Here is a 21,097-nt window from a genome sequence, read left to right on the forward strand (position 1 = left end):
GGCCGGGAAGCCAGCACTCCAGGCAGGACTACAGGCGCTCCCTGCCTGCCTGGGTACTGGTGCTGCCAAAGGCAGCCCTGTTGAGAAACATAAGAACATAAGAAATAGAAGCAGGAGTAGGTCATTCGGCCCCTCGAGCCTGCTCTGCCATTCAATATGATTGTGGCTGGTCTGATTGTGGCCTCAACTCCATTTTCTGGTCAGCTCCCCATAACTCTTAATTCCCTTGTAGATCAACAATCTGAACAACTCAGCCTTGAATATATTTAATGACTCAGCCTCCTGTGCTCTCTGGAGAAGAGAATTCCTAAGATTAACGACGGATTACTTGCCCCCACAGTGGTGGCTTGGCAGCTTTTTCTATTTTTTATTTAAATATTTAAAAAGGTTGGTGAGAAGGTGCTTCCATATTGAAGCACCCTCTCAGTTACCCCCCCTTCACTGCAGCCAACTGCTCTTCTGAAGCTGGAAGGCCTCTGATTGTCCCTCCAGCTGTGAGAACCCGCTTGCCATCCTTAATTGGACAGGGAACCTGTCTCCATGCCAATTAAGGGGATGCTGTAGTCCAAATTCCAATAAGTGACTGTTTCCCCTGAGGGCAGGTTCAGGACCTGGAAATATTCCCGGCTCCTGTTTCCTGCCCCCATAGCGAACATTCAGTTGAATATTTCCACTTTGTGGGAGAATCCAAAACTAGGGACCAAAAACACAAGATAGTTACTAATAAATCAAATAGGAAATAAAGAGAAATTTCTTTACTCAGCGAGTGGTTAGAATGTGGAACTTGCTATTATAAAAAGTGATTGAGGCAAATAGCTTATAAGCTTTCAACAGGAAACGAGATGAATATGTGAGAGAAAAGGAAATGGAAAGATATGCTGAAAGGCTGAGATGAGGCAGATGGAATGGGAGGTGAAATGTGGAGTACTAACACCAGCACAGATTGGTTGGGTCAATTGTCCTCTTTCTGTGCTGTATATTCTATGTAATAGCCCCATGCTTCCAGATAATATTGCCGAGGGGTAGCAGGTAAATGGTGAAGGAAAGGGACCAAGGATAAATGTTTGGGTATAATGAAGATGACTTTGTGGGAAGAGGAGAAGCATTGGAAATATAAACCATTTGTAATGTCTGTAGTGAAACAGGCATATGCAGGACCAGGAGAAACCAGTGCCACAGAGGTAGGCTGCAAAATAGAGATATTTGAGGATGACTGAGTGGTCAAAGGTGGCAAAAGAGATCAAAGAGGATGGGTGGGGGTTGGTTTTTGGGAAGAAAGAAACATAGTAAGTTATGGTCGCAGTTATACAGATGCTGTTTCTGACTGAATAGCATAGTCCTAGCACTGTGGGTCGAGCAGCAGCTTTTTAAAAAATTGTTGATGGGATGTGGGCATCGCTGGCAGGCCAGCATTTGTTGCCCATTCCTAATTGCCCTTGAACTGAGTGATTGGCTAGGCCGTTTCAGACGGCAGTTAAGAGTCAACCACATTGCTGTGGGTCTGGACTCACATGTAGACCAGACCGGGTAAGGACAGCAGATTTCCTTCTCTAAAGGACATTAGTGAACCAGATGGGTTTTTTATGACAATCAATGATAGTTTCATGGCACTGTTACTGAGACTGGCTTTCAATTGCAGATTTTTATTAATTAATTTAATTTAAATTCCACCAGCTACCATGGTGGAATTTGAACCCATGTCCCCAGGCTATTACTAGTCCAGGGACATTATCACTACAGCACCATCTCCCTAGACTGGATGTTCGCGAACAAGGATTGGTGTAAGGTGGAAGTGCAATTGTGGAGCTTCATACTTCCGTTCTTTTGTAAGTAATGGAGTGACAGTGTAACGTAACCTAACTGATGATATTTTGTGTCTAACTAGGAGTTGCGAAGCTGCCTACAGGAGAATCCCACAGCAGTTGTAGTCCAAGTTCAATGGCTGGAAGTTTGTTTCTCAAAACAGCAGAAGGTTGATACACATTTGTATGAAATAAAACTAAATGACTTTCAGTGAAGTTCTCATATGCAAAGATCATTCTGTTAGCACCCTGAAGATGCCATGCAAATATGAGAATAGTATAAATGCGTAATCAATAGGTGTGGATTTGGGTTCAGTACAATAAGGTATCCTATCAGTTGTGTTCTCACTTTTCGAAAAAATTACAAATGTTTTTGTTTTATTGTTTGCATTTTTTATATTATGAAATTTGCTTTGACACTGAAGTATTCATATTCCACTTGTTTGTCAATTTCTTTTATGTTTTACTGTGTTTTAGCATTAAATCTATGTTGGAAAAAAAACTCAACTGGTATTTTACAGATGCTTCCTCAATTGGATAGCCTGGTGGTTGTGGTACTGGACTAGAAACTAAGAGATCATAGGTTCAAATTCAACTGTAACAAGTTATGAAATTGGGTTCATAAACTTCAGTTTGTGGGCTGGAATCAGGAAAATGACTCTGCAAACCACTGCTTTCATAAAAACCCATTTGGATGACTATTATCCTTCAGGAGGAACCCATTAGGTCTGACCTACACTTGATTCTAGTTCCTCTGTGTCTCTTAGAGGAAATAAGAGTGGACAAATAAAAGAAATGTACTTATCCAAAATCTTCTGTTCTTTTATTTATTTATCATAGCAAACTTATGAATTGACACATTTGACTGTAAATTAATCAGATAGTGACCAGAGAAGGGAATGGAATTGGTGGCAAGGGTACAGAGTTATTGTGTGGGTCATAAAGGTTGCTTTCAGTGTTTAGCTAGAAGAATCTGCACCTCAACCAAGACAGGATGTTGATCAAGCAATCTGAAAACGCAGAGGAGCCGAGCGAGATGATGGAGCAATAGAGCTGAGTGTCACCGGGTAAAACTGACCCAGATGATGTTGCAAGGGAGGATGTATAGATGAGGAGGAGGAGAGGACCAATGATAAATCCTTGGGAGTCCCTGGAAATAACAGTGTGGGCATGGGAAGAGAAACAATTCTTGGAGATGCTCTGGCTAAGAGTGTGGGTATGTTGGAGTGGAACCAAGTGAGGGAAATCTCACTACACTGGACAATGGAGGAAGAGGATGCAATTGACGGGGCCAACAAGTAGAGGTAGAATGGACTGCCCAGGTCGGTGATCAAAGCTGATAGCATTTTTAAGATGGAGTTAGGCATTGGTGAGAAAATCAATTGAAGGATGCAGCTGGTGAAATGTGCATTCAATGTTTGAACTTTTGCACTGGTGAGACAGATCCAGCTGAACCTAAATTTTTCTATGTTCCAATACTTATCGCCGCTAATGGGCTGAAATACATACTATGCTGATGTATGTGGAGGCATCATGCAGTAGTACTGATGATCCAGTTAGCCACATCTAATTGGGAAAGTCAACAGGAACATTGTACTTTGAAGAAATAACACTATGGATATCAGGTGAAAGTCATCTATATTTTTGTATGATGTCCTTAACTGTCTACAGTGTGACACTTCTCAGTTCTTCTCACCAGCAAAGGCAGCAGTGGGATGTATAGAACAATGAACCATTAACAATTTTTTAAAAAATTGATACAAGGCTATTTCAAGTAAATAATGAGAGTGTGAAATACAGTTTTCAAGCCAGACCAGGACAGAAAAATGAGGAGTGGGACTAAGGTTTTTTTTAGTATAAGATTTGAGTTTCCTTCAAAAAATTAGGAAGACTCTGAGTTACTGCAGGGAATTTACTATTCTTCCTTGTTCCTGAAAATTCTACCTAAAATAGAAAGTACACACATGCCTCTGTCAATCTCTTAGTAAGATTTTAACTCTCTCAAAACCTATTCACATACGCAGAGTTAAAATTGGGCCCTTAGTCTGTGCCAGTTAATGAGTGTTTTACATGGGAAAAAAAAGCTCATTCTAACTGTGATTCCAGGGCATCAGAATCAACCCATCAGATTGGTTGGATGGTGAGCCTGAAGACAGTTGGAAGCTATCAATCAAACATTACTTTCTCCCACTTAGGCCAGAATTTTACTCTCGGCTGACGGGAGCCCTCCGCCAACCGAAAAGTCGGTGACCATCCCACCTCCGCCAGGCCTGGGGATCCAGAATACATTTTACTGTCCCCAGGCTCTTAATTGGTCTGAGGCGGGACTTCCACCTCATTGAGGCAAGAAGTCCCGCCTAATGGAGCTGCCGGCCAATCTGTGGAGGCTTTTACCTGAGTGCCTTCACTGCCTGGGATTGTCACCCCTCTTATGCCCTAATGGACTCAGCAAAAGGTTCGATGCAGCAAACAAACAAGACAGGGGAGAGAGAACAGCCATGTCTGACTCCAGATTGGATGGGGAAACTTTCTGATTTCCACCCATTGATTGAGACTGCGCTACTGATGTTTGTGTAGAGCAGTTTGATCCAATTGCGGAGTCCTTCCCCAAACCCCATTTTGGAAAGCACGTCCATCATGTAGGTGTTCGATATCCTGTCAAAAGCTTTCTCCTGGTCCAAGCTGATGAGGCAGGGGTCCACCCTCCTGTCCTGTACCTAGGCGATCGTATCCCTGAGTAGCGCAAGACTATCAGAGATCTTCCTGCCGGGTACAGTACAAGTCTGGTCAGGGTGAATCATCAACTCCAGAGCAGACTTGACCTGACTGGTGATGACTTTGGACAGAATCTTGTAGTCAACATTAAGCAGTGAGCCGCCAATTTCTGATTTCCACCCTCTCCCCCTTCCGCTTGTAGATGAGGGTGATGATGCCTTCCCTCATGGATTCTGACATGCTGCCGGCCAATAGCATACCCTTGTATACTTCCTGCAGGTCTGGACCGATCCAGTCCCACAGGGCCGAATGCAACTCAAACGGTAAGGCATCGCTTCCGGGAGTTTTACTCGTCTCGAAGGACCTGACAGCATTTGTCAGCTCATCCAGAGTTAGCGGTTTGTCCAGTCTCTCCCTCATGCTGTCATCTAAGACCTCCGTGATGGATGACAGGAAAGACTGGGAAGCCGTGCTGTCTGTGGACTTCACATCGTACAGCCCAGTATAAAAGGATTTGCTGAACCTTAGTATGTCGGACTGCGAAGACGTTATCAAGCCATCTTCTTCCTTCAGGCTGCTGATCACAGAGTGTACCTTTTGGAAGAAGTAGTGCGAGCACATCTCATCCTGTTCAACGGAGCGGACTCTGGACCAAAAGGTGACCTTGGAGGCCTCCGTGGCAAAGAGCGAGGCCTGTTGGCTCTTCACCTCTTAGAGATCCTCCTTGACCACAACCCCCATCGACTGCAGACGGAGCAGATTTTTCATTCTTTTCTGGAGTCGGGACATTTCCCTCTGTCTCTCTTTCGTCCTCTGAACACCTTTGAAGATAAAGAACCTCTTGATGTTCTCCTTGATCGCCTCCCACCAGTGAACTGGAGACTCAAAGAGGGATTTCACCGTTCTCCAACCTTTGTAATCCCTTTTGAGTTCCTCAACGTTCTCTGGGGTTAGCAGTGTAGCATTGAGCTTCCATGTCCCCCTGCCAACCCGCTGGTTATCCTGTAAGTGACAGTTGGCCAGTAAGAGGCAGTGTTCAGAGAAGAACACCAGCTTCATGTCGGTGGATCTGACCGTGAAAGCACAGGACACAAACAGGAAGTCAATCCTGGAACAGGCAGAGCCATCTGGTCTTGACCAGGTGTACCTACGCTGTGCTCCGTCTGCAGGGTTGCTGAAGACGTCGTGGAGCTTGGCGTCTTTTACTGTTTCAATTAGGAATCTGAATGTAGCGTCCAGTTTGCTGTCGTTCCTGCCAGATCGTCCAGCTGCGTTGATGATGCAGTTGACGTCACCGCCTACAGTGACTGGTCTGGATGTTGCCAGCAGCAGTGGGAACTGCTGGAGGATGGTCAGTCGCTTGCTGTATTGAGTTGGGGCCTACACATTGATCAACTGAAGCGCAACATTGTTGTACATTACATCTGCTACAAGGATGCGACTGCCTACCACCTCCTTAACTTCGGAGATGATGAAGTTACCTCCCCGCAGCAGACGACCCAGGCTGGAGGAACGGGAATCATTTCCCCTTGACCAGATTGATGTCCCATGCGACCACCTTCGCGACCATTGTCTGTAGGTGCTGAGGTGTGGTATTCCACACTCTTGCAGAAACAACAGGTCGGCTTTGACCTTGGCGAGCTAGTCCAAGGTTGAAACACATCGTGTAGTGGATTTAATGCTACGCACGTTAATTGAAGCAATCTTTATACCCATTTTAAAGTTGGGTGTTGCTTCCCACACCAGTTGTCCTTGCTAGTCCCAGTCCTTGGATATGTTCCTGCATACCCATAGTGTACACAAGCTGTTTCACATTCATTGGGCTCAGAAACCCCTCCTGGTTTCTCATGCAGGGTTTGTTCCGCTGGGGTGACATTGGTGGGGTCTTGTAGGCAGCACGGCTTGGGCTGTCCTCTGCTGTTGGTGTCTTTCCCCTCTGTTCCTCCTCAAAGACATCACTGCTCCTGTCTTCCCAGAGCTGGAGTGTGCCAGACGCTTCTGTGCTCTTGGTGTCCCGGAGCTGGGATGCGCTGGGCATCTTGCTGGGTTCGGCGCTTTGGGTTTGGGGCGCGCTGGGCCCATCACAGCTTCCAGTGCCCCGGAGCTGGGGGGCTTTATCTTCCAGCTCCTTTGAGTTCTGCCACTTCTTTTGCAGGTGCTGTCGTTCCAGCCCTTCCTCGTCCAATGAGGAGGAGCTGTCGTAGTCTGTCTCAGATGGTAGCCTCCTCTTGCCACTGGTTTGGGTGGTGGCCTGTTCCTTATTTGGAGGTTTTTTCTTTGTGGTTTTCCTTTGTACCACTTGCCACTGAGACCAGTTTGTCCATCTGCTGCCTCCTCCTCCATTGATTCTGTCTGTAGAGGAGGGGTTTCCGGGCACGGGGTAGGTGTTATATCGCTGATTGCAACTGCCTCCCCTTTCTTCTCCTTCTCAGGTAGACGTTCCTCGCTGCGGAGAGCATTGCTTGTCTCCTTACCAGCACCAGACACATTCACCATTCCTTCTCCCGGCCTTTCCTTGGGCCCTGCCACCTGAGCATAACTGAGGCAGCGTTTGGGGCAGGTTTAGTAGAGGTGGCCTGCCTCACCGCACAGGTAGCAACACTTACTCTGTTTACAGTCCTTGGTCTGACAACTGTGCTGCCACGTGACCAGATTTGCCACAGGTGGAACAAACTCTGGGCTGCCCCGCATAGACCAAGAAGCCTCGACTTCTCCCGATAGCGAAGCTGGAGGGAGGGTGGATGATGGCTCCATTGGCATCGACCTTCAAGGTCACCTTGACCTGCCGCCTGCTGGTCCAAATCCCAAATCTGTCCTTGACATCAGTGCTGCTGCCGGCCATCTCGACGTACCTGGCGAGGAAGTTGAGTACATCCACGACAGGAACATGGGGGTTGTAGAGGTGGATTGTCACCACCCGGTCACGTTGTGATGAAAGCGTGAAGAGTGGTTCCACTGTGAGGATGGACAGCGGCGCCTGGTTTCCCTTTTCCTTGAACACCTTTAGGAACTTGATGCATCCCACCACATTCTTGAATGTCACGTCGCAATATCCACTGCTAGGGAAGTCCTGCAGGCAGAAGATGTCCGCAGCTTGGAATCTGCAGCAATCAATAAGGATTTTCTTAATGAAGAAGGTACGGTCAACAGGTGCACCTCCTTCCTTATCCTTCACCACCACTCGAACAGTGTTACACACTCCCTGGCCTGAAGCTCTAGAATTGGTTACAGCCATTTTACTCAAAACCTATCTGGAGCAGGATCAAAGGCCACTGATCATTGTTTCTCCCCTGCCAGCTAAGTATATATTCTGACTGAAGGCCTGCTTGAACTGCACATTTCTCAAGTTCACCGGTCCTGCATAGGTATGTATGTTGATATATATATCTGTGCTCATAATTTTAAGGCCTGATTTCACTCTGGTGAATCTGCGCTGTACCCACTCTTTCCTGAGGTTCAGTGCTCAAAACTGAATGCAGTGCTTCAGGCGGTGTCTGACCAAGGCTTTATACAAATGAAGCATCATTTAACTCACCTTTGAATTCCAACCCACTTGACATAAAGGCCAGCATTCCCTTAACCTATTTTTAAATTACTTTTTGTATCTATGTGCTAGTGTTTTTTGATTTGTCTACACTGGCATCTAAATCCACTCCTCCACAATTCATAGTTTCTTACCATTCAGAAAATATTCGATTATCTTAACAAGTCCATCATAGTCTGGCAGATTTATATTCATCGATCTATTTATATACACACATACATCTGAATAAAATTCAGCTTGAATGTCCATCTGTTTCAGGGAGTGAGTCCTTTTAATATGCAATCCTTTGATGTATATAGTACTCCGATTTGCAATTATTGGAGACAATTGTGTCAAGCTGTACCATGCACACTCTGTCAAGTTATATTCAGCGGTACAGCTGAAGGGGACCAATAACAATAAATTTAAAATTATTTTTATGGGGCCAACAGGAGCAGAAATGTCGAAAGAGCCCAAAGTCACAGACTCATAGAAACCTACAGCACAGAGGAGGCCATTTGGCGCATCTGTGCCCATGCTGGCTTCTTGAAAGAGTAGTCATGCTTAATCCCACACCTTTGCTTTTGTGTCTGTAATGCTGTAAGTTCCTCATCCACAAGTACCAATCCAACTCCCTTTTAAAATTATTTATGGAATCACCACCTTGTCAGCTAGACAGTTCCAGATCCTGACAACTCTTGAGTGAAAAAACTTTTTCTCCTCATCTCCCCTCCAGATCTTTTGCCAATGATTTTAAGTTTATGACCTCTGGTTATTGACCCATTCATCAGAGGGAGTAGCCTTCCCCTCTTTACTGTATCACAACCTTTCAACATTTTGAAAACCTCTAATAGGTCACCTCTTAACCTTCTCTGTTCCAAGGGTAACAGTCCTAACTTTTCTAACCTTGCCTCATAACTGAAGACTCTCATCCTGGTAAACCTCCTCTGTACCCTTTCTAAGGCCTTTACATCTTTCCTTGAAGTGTAGTGCCCAGAATTGTCCACAATACTCCAGCTAAGGCGTTATGACCGAGGTGGGAGCAACACACTGTCAATTCAGTCCCATTACTCCTCAGGTCGCAGCATATTATTAAAGTTTTCCCACTCAACCAGAAAAACAGCCAAATTAAACACTCTAGTACCCCCAGAATAAAACAGACCAAGCCAGGTATCTTGAGACAACAACAAATTAACTATTTATTAAAAAACTAAATCTTAAACACTATTCAGATAAACCTCTGTCTAAAGACCTTCTAACTTCTTATTTTAATCTAACTCGCCCATTTACACACACACACACACACTCAAAACTAATTGTTAACCGGTTTCTTTTAAAAAATTATGTTTTTAAAAATTAGTTGTTTCTTAAGAATAAATAAATAAGTTAAGTTTTTGTGGGTTACGTTCCTAATGGGTGAGGTATTCTAATGTGAAAATAATCAAATGCTACTTGAACTTTCACGTGGATTTGATGAAATACTCTGTTCTTGATAGGCATTCAAAACACTTCAGCTGCGGGCAGGCATCAAACAGTTTTTTCAACGATGAGCAGAGCAATAGGTCAACCTGAATGTTAAACCTGACAGTCTCTCAGTTGAAACTTTATTTTGAATTCCAGCAAACAATCAGTCAAAAGAGATTCAACTTGGAGCAAATACTTCCTGGCTTGGAAGTAAAGAAAAGGAGTTTGGCTACCTTCGGCGATACAAATGGTCTCTTCAAAAAAAAAAGCTTTATTTTTCCTTAGGCAATTAACCAGGTTTGTAGCTCCTTGTAGAATTTCTGCTGAAACAATAGACAGCTGTTTCCTTCAGCATGTTTTCTGGTGAGTCTCTCAAAGCAAATTGGTTCAGATTTGTTTTTGCCAGTTTTACACACAGTCAAATCTAAACATTATACCATGTGACCTCTATCTCCTGCCATGGCCTAGGTAACAAAATGCAGCTGTGGCACACTGTGCCTCAGGAATCCAAAAGCTTCTCTCCCTGTCTTAAAAGCACACCGTTCCAAACAGAGTCTTAAAGGCACATTGTTTTAATCTGAGGAGAAAAATAAATATGGTTCCATGACACTGGTAATTTATAAGCTTCTAACATTATCCTTTTGCTTTTTATGCTGCTATTTATAAACACACATGCTTTTTTAACTGCCTTATCAACTTGTCCGGCCTTTAAGCATTAGCGTATCTGGACACCAGAGTCTGTTCTGCTCATCTACACATTTTAAAATTATGCCATTTATCGTATACTGTCTTTCCAACTTTCCCAAAGTGCATCAATTCACAATTCTTTTGAACTCCATCAGCCTTAATTCTGCCCTTTTCACCATCCTGTTTATATCATCCTGAAGTCTACAACAATCCTCATCACCATTTATACATTGCCAAGCTTCATATCATGTGCAAACTTTATAATGCTGCTCCCAACACCCATGCTTAGGTCATTTATAAAAACTAGGTAGAGTAATAGACCCAAAATTAACCCTTGGGGAACACCACTGGAAACCACCACTCAGTCTGAAAAACATCCATCCACAACCATCCTCTCCTTCCAGACACTGAGACAATTCCATATCTATACTGCCACTTTTGCCTTCCAGCTTCTTAACAAATCTCTCATGGGGCACTTTGTCAAATGCCTTACAAAAGTCCATACATGCATCTGCTGAACTACCTGGATCATCCTTCTCTGTTACCTCTTCTAAGAATTCAATCAAGTTAGTCAGACACAAATTACCTTTAACAACACCATGCTGGTTCTCCTTGATTTACCCGTGCCTTGTTAAATGAAAGTTTATTTTGTCCTTGGTAATGGTTTCCAATAACTTCCCCAGCACCCATGTTAGGCTGACCAGCTTGCAGTTTTTTTGGTTTATCCCGCTCTACTTTCTTGAATAATGGTATAACATTAGCAGCCCTCCAGTCCTCTGACACTACTCCTGAATCCAATGAAGATTGAAAGACTGTGCCTAATGCCTCTACTATTTCTACCTTTGCTTCATTCAGCAACCTAGAATGCATTTATCTGAACTATTAACTTAACAACTTCCAGTAATGCTAATCTTTTTAGTGTGTTTTCTCCATCTATTACTACTTATCCATAACTTCTCTCTTCTCTTTTAGCCTAACCTTCAATCATCCACTTCCTTTGTGGAGACAGATATAAAGTACTCATTTAATACTTTAGCTATACCCTCTGTCTCTACATGAAGATTTTCCTTTGGGTCCTTAATAGGCCCAACATTTTCTTTAGCTAACCTCTTACACTTTATATGCTTATAAAATGTTTTAGGGTTCAAGTTAATCCTGCCTGCCAATCTTTTCTTATAACCTCTCATTGCCTCCTGCATTAAATTTTTCAATTCCCTCTTGTGCTTTCCATAATCTTCCTGGTTATGAACTGAATCTTGCTTCTGACATTTGTCGTAAGCCTCTTTTTGCTGTTTTATTCAATGTTTTATTTCCTTTGTCATCCAGGGTGCATTAGCTTTGGATGCTCTACCTTTTACCTTCAAAGGAACATGCTTAGATTGTGCCTGAACTATATCTGCCCTGAATGCCTTTCATTGCTCCATTACTGCTTTACCCTGTAATCTGCTTTTCCAATATACCTGTGCTAAGACCCTTATTAAATCACTGAAATTAGCTCTTCCCCAGTAAAGCATTTTTACTTTGGATATTTTATGGTCTCTTTCCATAATTATTCTAAACCAAATTTTGTTATTGTCACTGTTAACTAGATGGTCTCCTACTGTAATGCACTCCACATGCCTTCCTTCATTTCCCAGAATCACATCTAACACTATTACCTTCCGTTGGACTGGAGATACTGATCAAGAATGTTCACCTTTACACATATCAGAAATGCCTCTCCTTCCATACCCATAGCATTATGTTTCCAGTCAACAATTGGGTAATTAAAATCTCCGAATATTACTACTCTATTTTTATTACACACCTTTTAAATTTACCAATAAATGTGCTCATCTGACTCCTTCCCACTGCTTGGAGCTCGATAAAAAAGGGCTGCCCCCTTTGCTCCTTAATTCAAGTCAAATAGGTTCAGTCCAAGAACCATCTAGTAAATCCTTTCTATTTGGAACATCATTATTAGTCAATATTGCCACAGCCCCTTCTCTTTTTTTCATCTCTAGCATTCATGAATACTTGAAAACCGGCAATGTTACGAACCCATTCCTGGCCTTGTTTGAGCCATGTCTTGTTAATGCAACCATATCATAATCTCATGTGGCTTCTTGTGCCTGCAGCCTGCAAATGTTCTGATAAAAATTACATTCCATTTTTCATGTTCTGATATCCAAGATGCTGCCTAGCTAACATAATCAGAAATGCTCACAACAGCAAATTTTAGTGAATTATGAAATGATTCACTGCTAAACTACCCTTTTATATCCACTGTGATTGTCATAAGTTTCCAATAAGTTGCAACTAAATATTTTAAGCACCTTCAATGAAATACCTCCCTGGGCCATTAACTATTTATCTTGTAGGGAGTTTGAGTCACCTCAGGCTTCCAAATGTTGGTCCAAAAATCAAATCAGAATTTTACCTGGTCACTCAGTTACTCGGCCATATCAAACTTTAATACACATTCTGATGTTGGATTCCAAATGCTGCTTTTAAAACAGTTTTTAACTCATTGAGAGCTACATTTCAGTTACCTGGATCCAAGATGAACATGAACAGCAGGAAAATTGGTGCACACATATCTGTAAGCTATTTTCTCGGCAAACGAGAATGTCAGTATGCTGAGCTGACATCATTACTCTGTACTCTGCTTCCCTCCTTGCATTGCACCCAGGTGATACTTCAGGGCTCAGGCAAGGCCAGAGAAAATTCTGACTGTCAAAATTGACTGTAATTTTATGAAAAGAGAATTCTTTTCTTTTACATCCTTAAGGAAACATTCAGGAAGTCTCAGGGCATGAGTCAACCATGGCTAAAAATGGATCAAAGTAAAAACCCAGACTGTGGTTTCTCAGAGGAAGGATTCATCTGTATTTTGTGGCCTTTAAGTCCAGAATTGGGGTTAGTTTCTTGTCATCCATTAGGGTTGCCAACTCCACCTGGATTTATTCCTGGAGGTTTCATCACATGACCTCATCCATCCAACTGCTCCAATCCCACACTCCAGCCATTGGTCGCCTAACATGTACACCATTAACAGAAACCTAACTGGGCCAGCCATAAAAATACTGTGGCTACAAGAACAGGTTAGAGGCTGGGAATTCTGTGGCAAGTAGCTCACTTCCTGACTCCCCAAAGCCTGTCCACCATCTACAAGTCACAAGTCAGGAGAGTGATGGATGAGGGCATCTCCAACAACACTCAGGAAACTTGACACCATCCAGGACAAAGCAGCCTGCTTGATTGGCACCCCATCCACCACCTTAAACATTCTCTCCCTCTACCACTGGCACACAGTGGCAGCAGTGTGTACCATCTACAAGATGTCAAGCTTCCTTTGACAGCACCTTCCAAATCCGAGACCTCTTCCACCTAGAAGGACAAGGGCAGTAGGCACATGGAAACATCACCACCTACAAGTTCCCCTCCAAGTCACACACCATCCTGACTTGAAACTTCATTCCTTCACTGTCGCTGGGTGAAAAACATCAAACTCCCTTCCTAACAGCACGACCTACACCACATGGACTGTAGTGGTTCAAGAAGGCAGCTCACCACCACCATCTGAACGGCAATTAGGGATGGGCAACAAATGCTGACCTTGGCAGCGACGCTTACATTCCATGAAAAAAGAAAAAAAAATTCTTGTGTCAGTCTACACGTGCATTTATTTTAAATTGAATAATGGTAAAATAGTGGACGCAGAATGTCATGAGAATACTTTACACTATTATTGCCAATAGTAATCTCTATTCAATAATAGAAGATATTGACTGCATTAGACATGAAATAAGCTGTATCACAGTTGCCTTGGAAATTAATTTAAACATAAAGTTTATGAGCAGAGTGTTGATGCGGCTCAGTGTTAGCACTCTCACCTATGAGGCTAGACAGTACAAGCCCCACTCCAGGACTTGAGCATTAAGACAGGGTGTTGCAAATTCACATCGAACCACTCCCTACTTTACGAATAATTTTACTGATTTACTGCACACAATTTCACCATCCCCTCCCAGGTAGCACTGCATGTGGCATGAAAGTAAATCTTTTGCTTCACTGTCAAATCAATTAATGGACTGTGGTGTTAATTAAATTATTCTCAACTGACACTCCAGTACTGAGGGAGGTGCTGTCTTTCTGATCAGACACTAAGCTGAGTTCCTGCCTGTCTGTCTGTTCAGTGTTATGATCGAGGTGGGAGGAGTAGTTCCACTTCTCCACAGGTCACGACATATATTTAAATGTTTACTCAGTTACCGATACAGTCAATCATATACTCTACTCTTTATCCCAGAATAAAATACATCAAACAGGTTTCTTTAATAAACAACAAAATTATCAGTTTATTATAAAACAAAACCAGTAATGAACCAAAGCATTAACATACAGAGTGAAATATAAAAGTTCCCTTTTTAAATTCCCCACACACAAACTCACGCACACACACACACCAGTTAAGTGAAAAAGTAGAGATTTTCTCTTTAGAGCTCTGTTACAATAAAAGATGAAAAAGAATATGTTGGCCAAATACTTGCTAATTCTTGAAGAAACAAGAGAAGCTATGGAAAGATGTCATTCGTCCCTTTTTTGGTTTGGTGTCCCAAATACACATAGACGGCTGTCACTGGGATGTCTGTAGAACAGTTCTTTTCAGGCGATGTTGAAGATCAGTTTGACTGGCTTTTCAGGAGAAATGCGACAACAGGGGTTTTCAGGAGAAATGTAGCATTAGTCTTTCTATTTCTTACACTTGAATCTCAGGAAGTTCTCAAAGAGATGGAAGAGGGTGAACTGATGGTGACTGCTCTCTTAGCTGGTTTTCTCCAACTGCCTTCAAAACAGTTCACACTCCAACACACTGTCCAAAGTGAAACCAAAGGCAATATCTCAAGAGTCAAGCCTCCTGACCCCTATAAATTTTGACCTGTCACTTCTCAGTAAACATCTCCCCCAAGTCAAAAAGCCCCTGCTGGGTATTTATCTGAAGACAGGTGACTTGCAGTAAATGTTGTTTTCAAACAAGACCTCTCAGTGTCCTTTCATTGACCCCAGTGGAAAATATCCATGGAACCCTTTCAGTTTTCCCAAATAAAACAATGTCCATAATTCTAAAATACATGAGTCTTCAAAAATGCATAACAAAAATATAGAAGCACCATCATAACGTCAGGTAGATACAAAAGATCCCATAGCACTTTTGAAAAAGAGTATATTTGTCCTGGCAAACATTTATCCCTTAATCACTATCATTTAATTGGTCATGTTTCCCTTTGCTATTTGAGGGTCCTTGTCATGTGAAAATTGTCTGCCATGTTTCCCTACATTACAACAATGATTCATATCAAAAATATTTCATTGGCTGTGAAGCACTTTGTAACATTGTCATGAAAAGTACTAAAAAAAAATGAGTTCTTTTCTTTTAAGTACTTGAAGCAGACTGGTTTTAAATTGCTGCTGGTATTAGAAGGATTGGAATAATTTTAGTTACATTTGGTATTAATTAATGGAGCTGCAAAGTGTAATCTTGTATCCATGGCCCAGAAAGTAGATTTTATTCAACTGAGTGGGTCATTGCCAAGTGAAGATTAGCATTTGGAAAACTATGGTTAAATGGCAGCAAGAAAACTACTTCACTAGGTGGAAGAAATTTAAAGTGATAATCTCTGTTTATTTGGGGAAACTGAAGAAATAATAAATTTAAGACAGGGTGTTGCAAATTCACATCAAACCACTCCTACTTTAAGAATAATTTACTGAACACAATTTCACCGTCACCTCCCAGGCAGCACTGTATGTGGCATGAAAATAAACCTATTGCTTCGCTGTCAAAAAAATTAATGTACTGTGGTGATAATTAAACTTAATGAAGAAACAATGCTAATAAAGGTTGGCCTAAAATTTTTAAGCTATCATCTTCATACTACTGTTAAGAACAATGGTGCAATGTACTCTGTGTAGTGAGGTATTCTACCTTACCCATTGAGAAGAGAGATGAAGTTTGTTTACTGGATAAATAAAGATATTCATTCAAACATATATGGGAATTATGCTACACACTGCTAGCCTTGCGAGGTGAATTATGTCATTAAATTGTTCTAATATCAGAACAGAAGGACCGGGTAAGCATTTGCTTGTAAACATAAGTATAAATATATATTTTTTTCAACATAATATAGCCCCTCACATGGTAATCCAAAAAATGACAGACGGGGAGGCTGATATGTTTGAAAGACTAAATGATCTTTCAATTATTTGTTTATCATGGTTACTGTTTGAATCACAGCTACGATTTTTAACAACTCCATTTTTAATCTCATATAATAAAAGAAAACAAAGCATGAAATAACTATTTCAATGATCCAAGATGATGACTTGTTGGGCCCAAGCATCAAGTTTCAATTTGCATTAGCCTCAGGCATTCACAAGATTGCTTGACTTCTGTGGTACTGACTGCACAAAACACCGAGCTTCCAACATGGAGAAAGGATAGAAAGGAAACTAGTTAGAGAGGGAAGAAACGTTGCAGGGTGAGTCACTGCAAATTAATATCATGCACCGCCTATACATTGCCAATTGTCAGCTGATTATTAGACAGACTAATTGACAAAATGTAAACCAGTTAATCAACTTACCATGATGCAAGTTGGTAGAAACAGTTGCTCTTACATTTAATGTGGCAATTCACATTCTGGTGCATAGACATTGATGATATTCAGGCTGTTCCACACAACTTCATCTCACTTCAGTATAGAATCATAGAATGGTTACAGCACTGAGGAAGGCCATTCAGCCTGTCATGTCCGTGCCAGCTCTCTGCAAGAGCAACTCAGCTAGTCTCACTCCCCCACCTTTTCCTATTATATATTGTATAACATTATATATCAGGCATTGTTTTATTTGTTGCAATATCTCTGAATTCTGTCAAAACAAAAGTTGTGAATTTTACATTCTGATGCATTGTCATCAGTTTAAATTCAAGACACATGGTGGGGGAGCAAGACTGTCCCACAGAATCCGCGGCTTGAGACCCAAGGCATTTTAACTCCTGGGCCTCATTTCAGTAGTTCAGATCTGTCTCCCACCTGAAGCTGGCACGAGTGATGTCTTGGCTGTCGGGAATTGCTGGGTTCCAGAAGCATTGGAGAAAGGGCACATGTCAGTGAGTACTATTGTCAAAGAACCCCCACTTCTCAGCCCTTGTCTCCTACCCTAGCTCGGCCAAGCCACACGTGCTGTCTCCTGCCCCATTGATTAAGTCTGCCCCTGCACTGGTGCAGGTGGGGCAGTCTTTGACTCCAGAACCCAGAGGATGTCCAGCACAGGCATCTGAGCAGGGGAACAAGCCGCCTGTCTCCAGCTCAGCTGAAGCCACAGGGTAGCACCATGTAGAAGTATTAGAAAGCAGAAGAGGAAGACATTTTAGTTCCACAAGAGAATTCGCTTGGGTGCTTGAAACAGTGTTAATGTATTAATAATGATCTTTATCTCAATGAATAAGTAAACTCATTCTCATGGCCTCTAATTTACTGCATACCCCATTCACCCTGGACAGTAGCCTTCAGGTTAACGCTATGTTCAGCCTTGATGAGGAGGAAAGGGTGTGAATGTGATGGTTGGGTGGTTTATTGCTGGATTGAGGTGTGTTAGGGGTGTGGTGGGAGTTGCACATGGTTTCAGATGGAAATCTCAGATGTCTGAAAGCACACATATTAAGTGAAGCGTGCCTGCATGAGTCCGTCGCAAGCTTCTCTGGCAGCCAGGTGTGCAGCTGCAGGCACCATGGGCAGATTGTGTTGTGTGGCACTACCACTGTGCTAAATGGGATAGATTTCAAACAGATTTAGCAACTCAAAACTGAGCATCCATGAGGCGCTGTGGGCCATCAGCAGCAGCAGAATTGTATTCAACCACAATCTGTGACCTCATGGCCCAGCATATCCCCTGCTCTGCCATTACCATCAAGCCGGGGGACCAACCCTGGTTCAATGAGAGTGCAGGAGGGCATGCCAGGAGCAGCACCAGGCATACCTCAAAATGAGGAGTCAGCTATAACACAGGACTACTTGCATGCCAAACAGCATAAGCAGCATGCGATAGACAGGGCTAAGCAATCCCATAACCAATGGATCAGATCTAAGCTCTGCAGTCCTGCCACATCCAGTCATGAATGGTGGTGGACAATTAAACAACTGACAGGAGGAGGAGGCTCCACAAATATCCCCATCCTCAACAGTGGAGGAACCCAGCACATTAGTGCAAAAGACAAGGCTGAAGCTTTTGCATCCATTTTCAGCCCGAAGTGCCACGTAGACTCCTCCTGAGGTCCCCAGCATCGCAGATGCCAGTCTTCAGCCATTCTGATTCACTCAACATGTTAGCAAAAAATGGCTGAAGGCACTGGATACTGCAAAGGTTATGGGCCCTGAAAACATCCCGGCAATTGTATTGAAGACTTGTGCTCCAGAACTACCCTCACCCATAGCCAAGCTGTTCCAGTACGGCTACTATACTGGCATCTACCCGGCAATGTGGAAAATTGCCCCCATATGTCCTGTGCACAAAAAACAGGACAAATCCAATTCGGCCAATTACAACCCTATCAGCCTTATCGCGATCATCAGCAAAGTGACGGAAGGGGGCATCGACAGTGCTGTGAAGCAGCACTTGGTCAGCATTAACCTGCTCACTGATGCTCAGTTTAGGTTCTGCCAGAGCCACTCAGCTCCTGACCTCATTACAGCCTTGGTCCAAACATGGACAAAAGAGCTGAACTCGAGAGGTGAGGTGAGAGTGACTGCCCTTGACATCAAGGCAGCATTTGACCGAGTATGGCATCAAGGAGCCTGAGCAAAACTGAAGTCAATGGGAATCAGGGGGAAAACCCTCTGTTGTTTGAAGTCATACCTAGCCCAAAGGAAGATGGTTGTGGTTGTTGGAGGTCAATCAGCTCAGTCCCAGGACATTACTGCAGGAGTTCCTCAGGGTAGTGTCCTAGGCCCAACCACCTTCAGCTGCTTCATCAATCACCTTCCCTCCATCATACGGTCAGAAGTGGGGATGTTCACTGATGATTGCACAATGTTCAGCACTATTCGCGACTCCACAAATAATGAAGCAGCCCATGTCCAGATGCAGCAAGACCTGGACAACATCTAGGCTTGGGCTGATAAATGGTAAATAACATTTGCGCCACATAAGTGCCAGGCAATGACCATCTCCAACAAGAGAGAATCTAACCATCTCCCCTTGATGTTCAATGGCATTACCATTGCTGAATCCCCCAATATCCAGGGGGTTACCATTGACCAGAAACTGAACTGGACTAGCTACATAAATACTGTGGCTACAAGAGCAGGTCAGAGGCTGGGAATTCTGCAGCGAGTAACTCATCTCATGTCTCCCCAATGCCTGTCTACAAGGCACAAGTCAGGAGTGTGATGGAAAACTCTCCAGAGTCCTGGATGGGAGCAGCTCCAACAACACTCAAGAAGCTCAACACCATCCAGGCCAAAGCTTGATTGGCACCCCATCCACCAGCTTCAACATTCACTCCCTTTACCACTGACGCACAGTTGCAGTGGTGTTTACTATCTACAAGATGCACTGCAGCAACTCACCAAGGATCCTTTGACAGCACCTTCCAAACCCGCGACCTCTACCACCTGGAGGGACAAGGGCAGCAGATGCATGGAAACACCACCATCTGCAAGTTCCCCTCCAACCATACACCACCTTGACTTGGAACTATATCACCGTTCCTTCACATTTGCTATGTCAAAATCCTGGAACTCTCTTCCTAAAAGCACTTTTGGTGTACCTACACCAGATCGTCTGCAATGGTTAAAGAGGGCAGCTCAGCTCCACCTTTTCAAGGCAATTAGGGATGGGCAACAAATGTTGGCCTAGCCAGCGATGCCCACATCCCCTTCCCCTTGGACGAAGGCAGCTGTTCTCCATATGCCTCTTGTTGCAGCTCCACTCCTTTCTGCAGTGCCATGATGTGAAGGGCACAGCAGACTACACCAATCCTGGAGAACCTTGGTAGGCCATACTGAAGGACATATCTTGATCTGTCCAGGTACTTGAAGCACATCTTGAGCAACCTGATCACTTGATCTATTATTGCCTTGGTGATGATTGGCTCCTGTTGTAGCTCCGCTCTGGCTCACTGGTAGTTCTCCTCACAGGAGTCAGCAGCCAGGTCTTCACAAAGGTAGTCCTTGTCTCCCAGGGGCCAGCCAGTGAAGCTGTGTGGTGGAGAGAACACCTGCGGCAGATCTGATTGTTGAAAAATGAAGGAGTCATGGCAGCTCCCCAGATACCTGGCACAGACATGTGTGATGACTTTGCGGTGGTCACAAACTTGCTGGACATTGAGGGAGTGGAATCCATTCTGATTCATGAAGAGTCCAGGCTGATCTGAGGGCACCTTTATTGCCACTGGTGTTCAATTTATGACTCTCTGCACCTGTGGGAATTCAGCCAATGTTGTGAACCTGACAGCCCTCTGTGTTTGAGTGGCCTCATCCATGGCAAAGTTGATATAATTGGTGGCCTTGTCAAACAAGGTGTCAGTGATTGAGTAATGTGCTTGTGGGAAACTGAAAGTGATAATCATAGAATCATAGAATCATAGAATAGTTACAGCACTGAAGGAGGCCATTCAGCCTGTTAGAATTAGAATTAGAATATTACAGCGCAGTACAGGCCCTTCGGACCTCGATGTTGCGCCGACCTGTGAAACCATCTGACCTACACTATTCCATTTTCATCCATATGTCTATCCAATGACCACTTAAATGCCCTTAAAGTTGGCGAGTCTACTACTGCTGCAGGCAGGGCGTTCCACGCCCCTACTACTCTCTGAGTAAAGAAACTACCTCTGACATCTGTCCTATATCTATCACCC

At 43.4% G+C, this 21,097-nt stretch overlaps 1 protein-coding gene across 1 annotated transcript in view; it reads left to right on the top strand.

The window, feature by feature from the left end:
• The window catches only part of chd1l (chromodomain helicase DNA binding protein 1-like), a 131,437-nt gene extending 128,824 nt beyond the window's left edge, over positions 1-2,613 (top strand). The window contains exon 25 of the mRNA XM_068041034.1: positions 1,886-2,613. Coding sequence (XP_067897135.1) covers positions 1,886-2,017 — 132 coding nt within the window. The 3' untranslated portion in view covers positions 2,018-2,613. The remainder of the gene's footprint in view (positions 1-1,885) is intronic.
• Positions 2,614-21,097: the final 18,484 nt, after the last annotated feature.

The sequence above is a fragment of the Heterodontus francisci genome, chromosome 10 (genome assembly GCF_036365525.1).
Source record: "Heterodontus francisci isolate sHetFra1 chromosome 10, sHetFra1.hap1, whole genome shotgun sequence".
NCBI lineage: Eukaryota > Metazoa > Chordata > Chondrichthyes > Heterodontiformes > Heterodontidae > Heterodontus > Heterodontus francisci.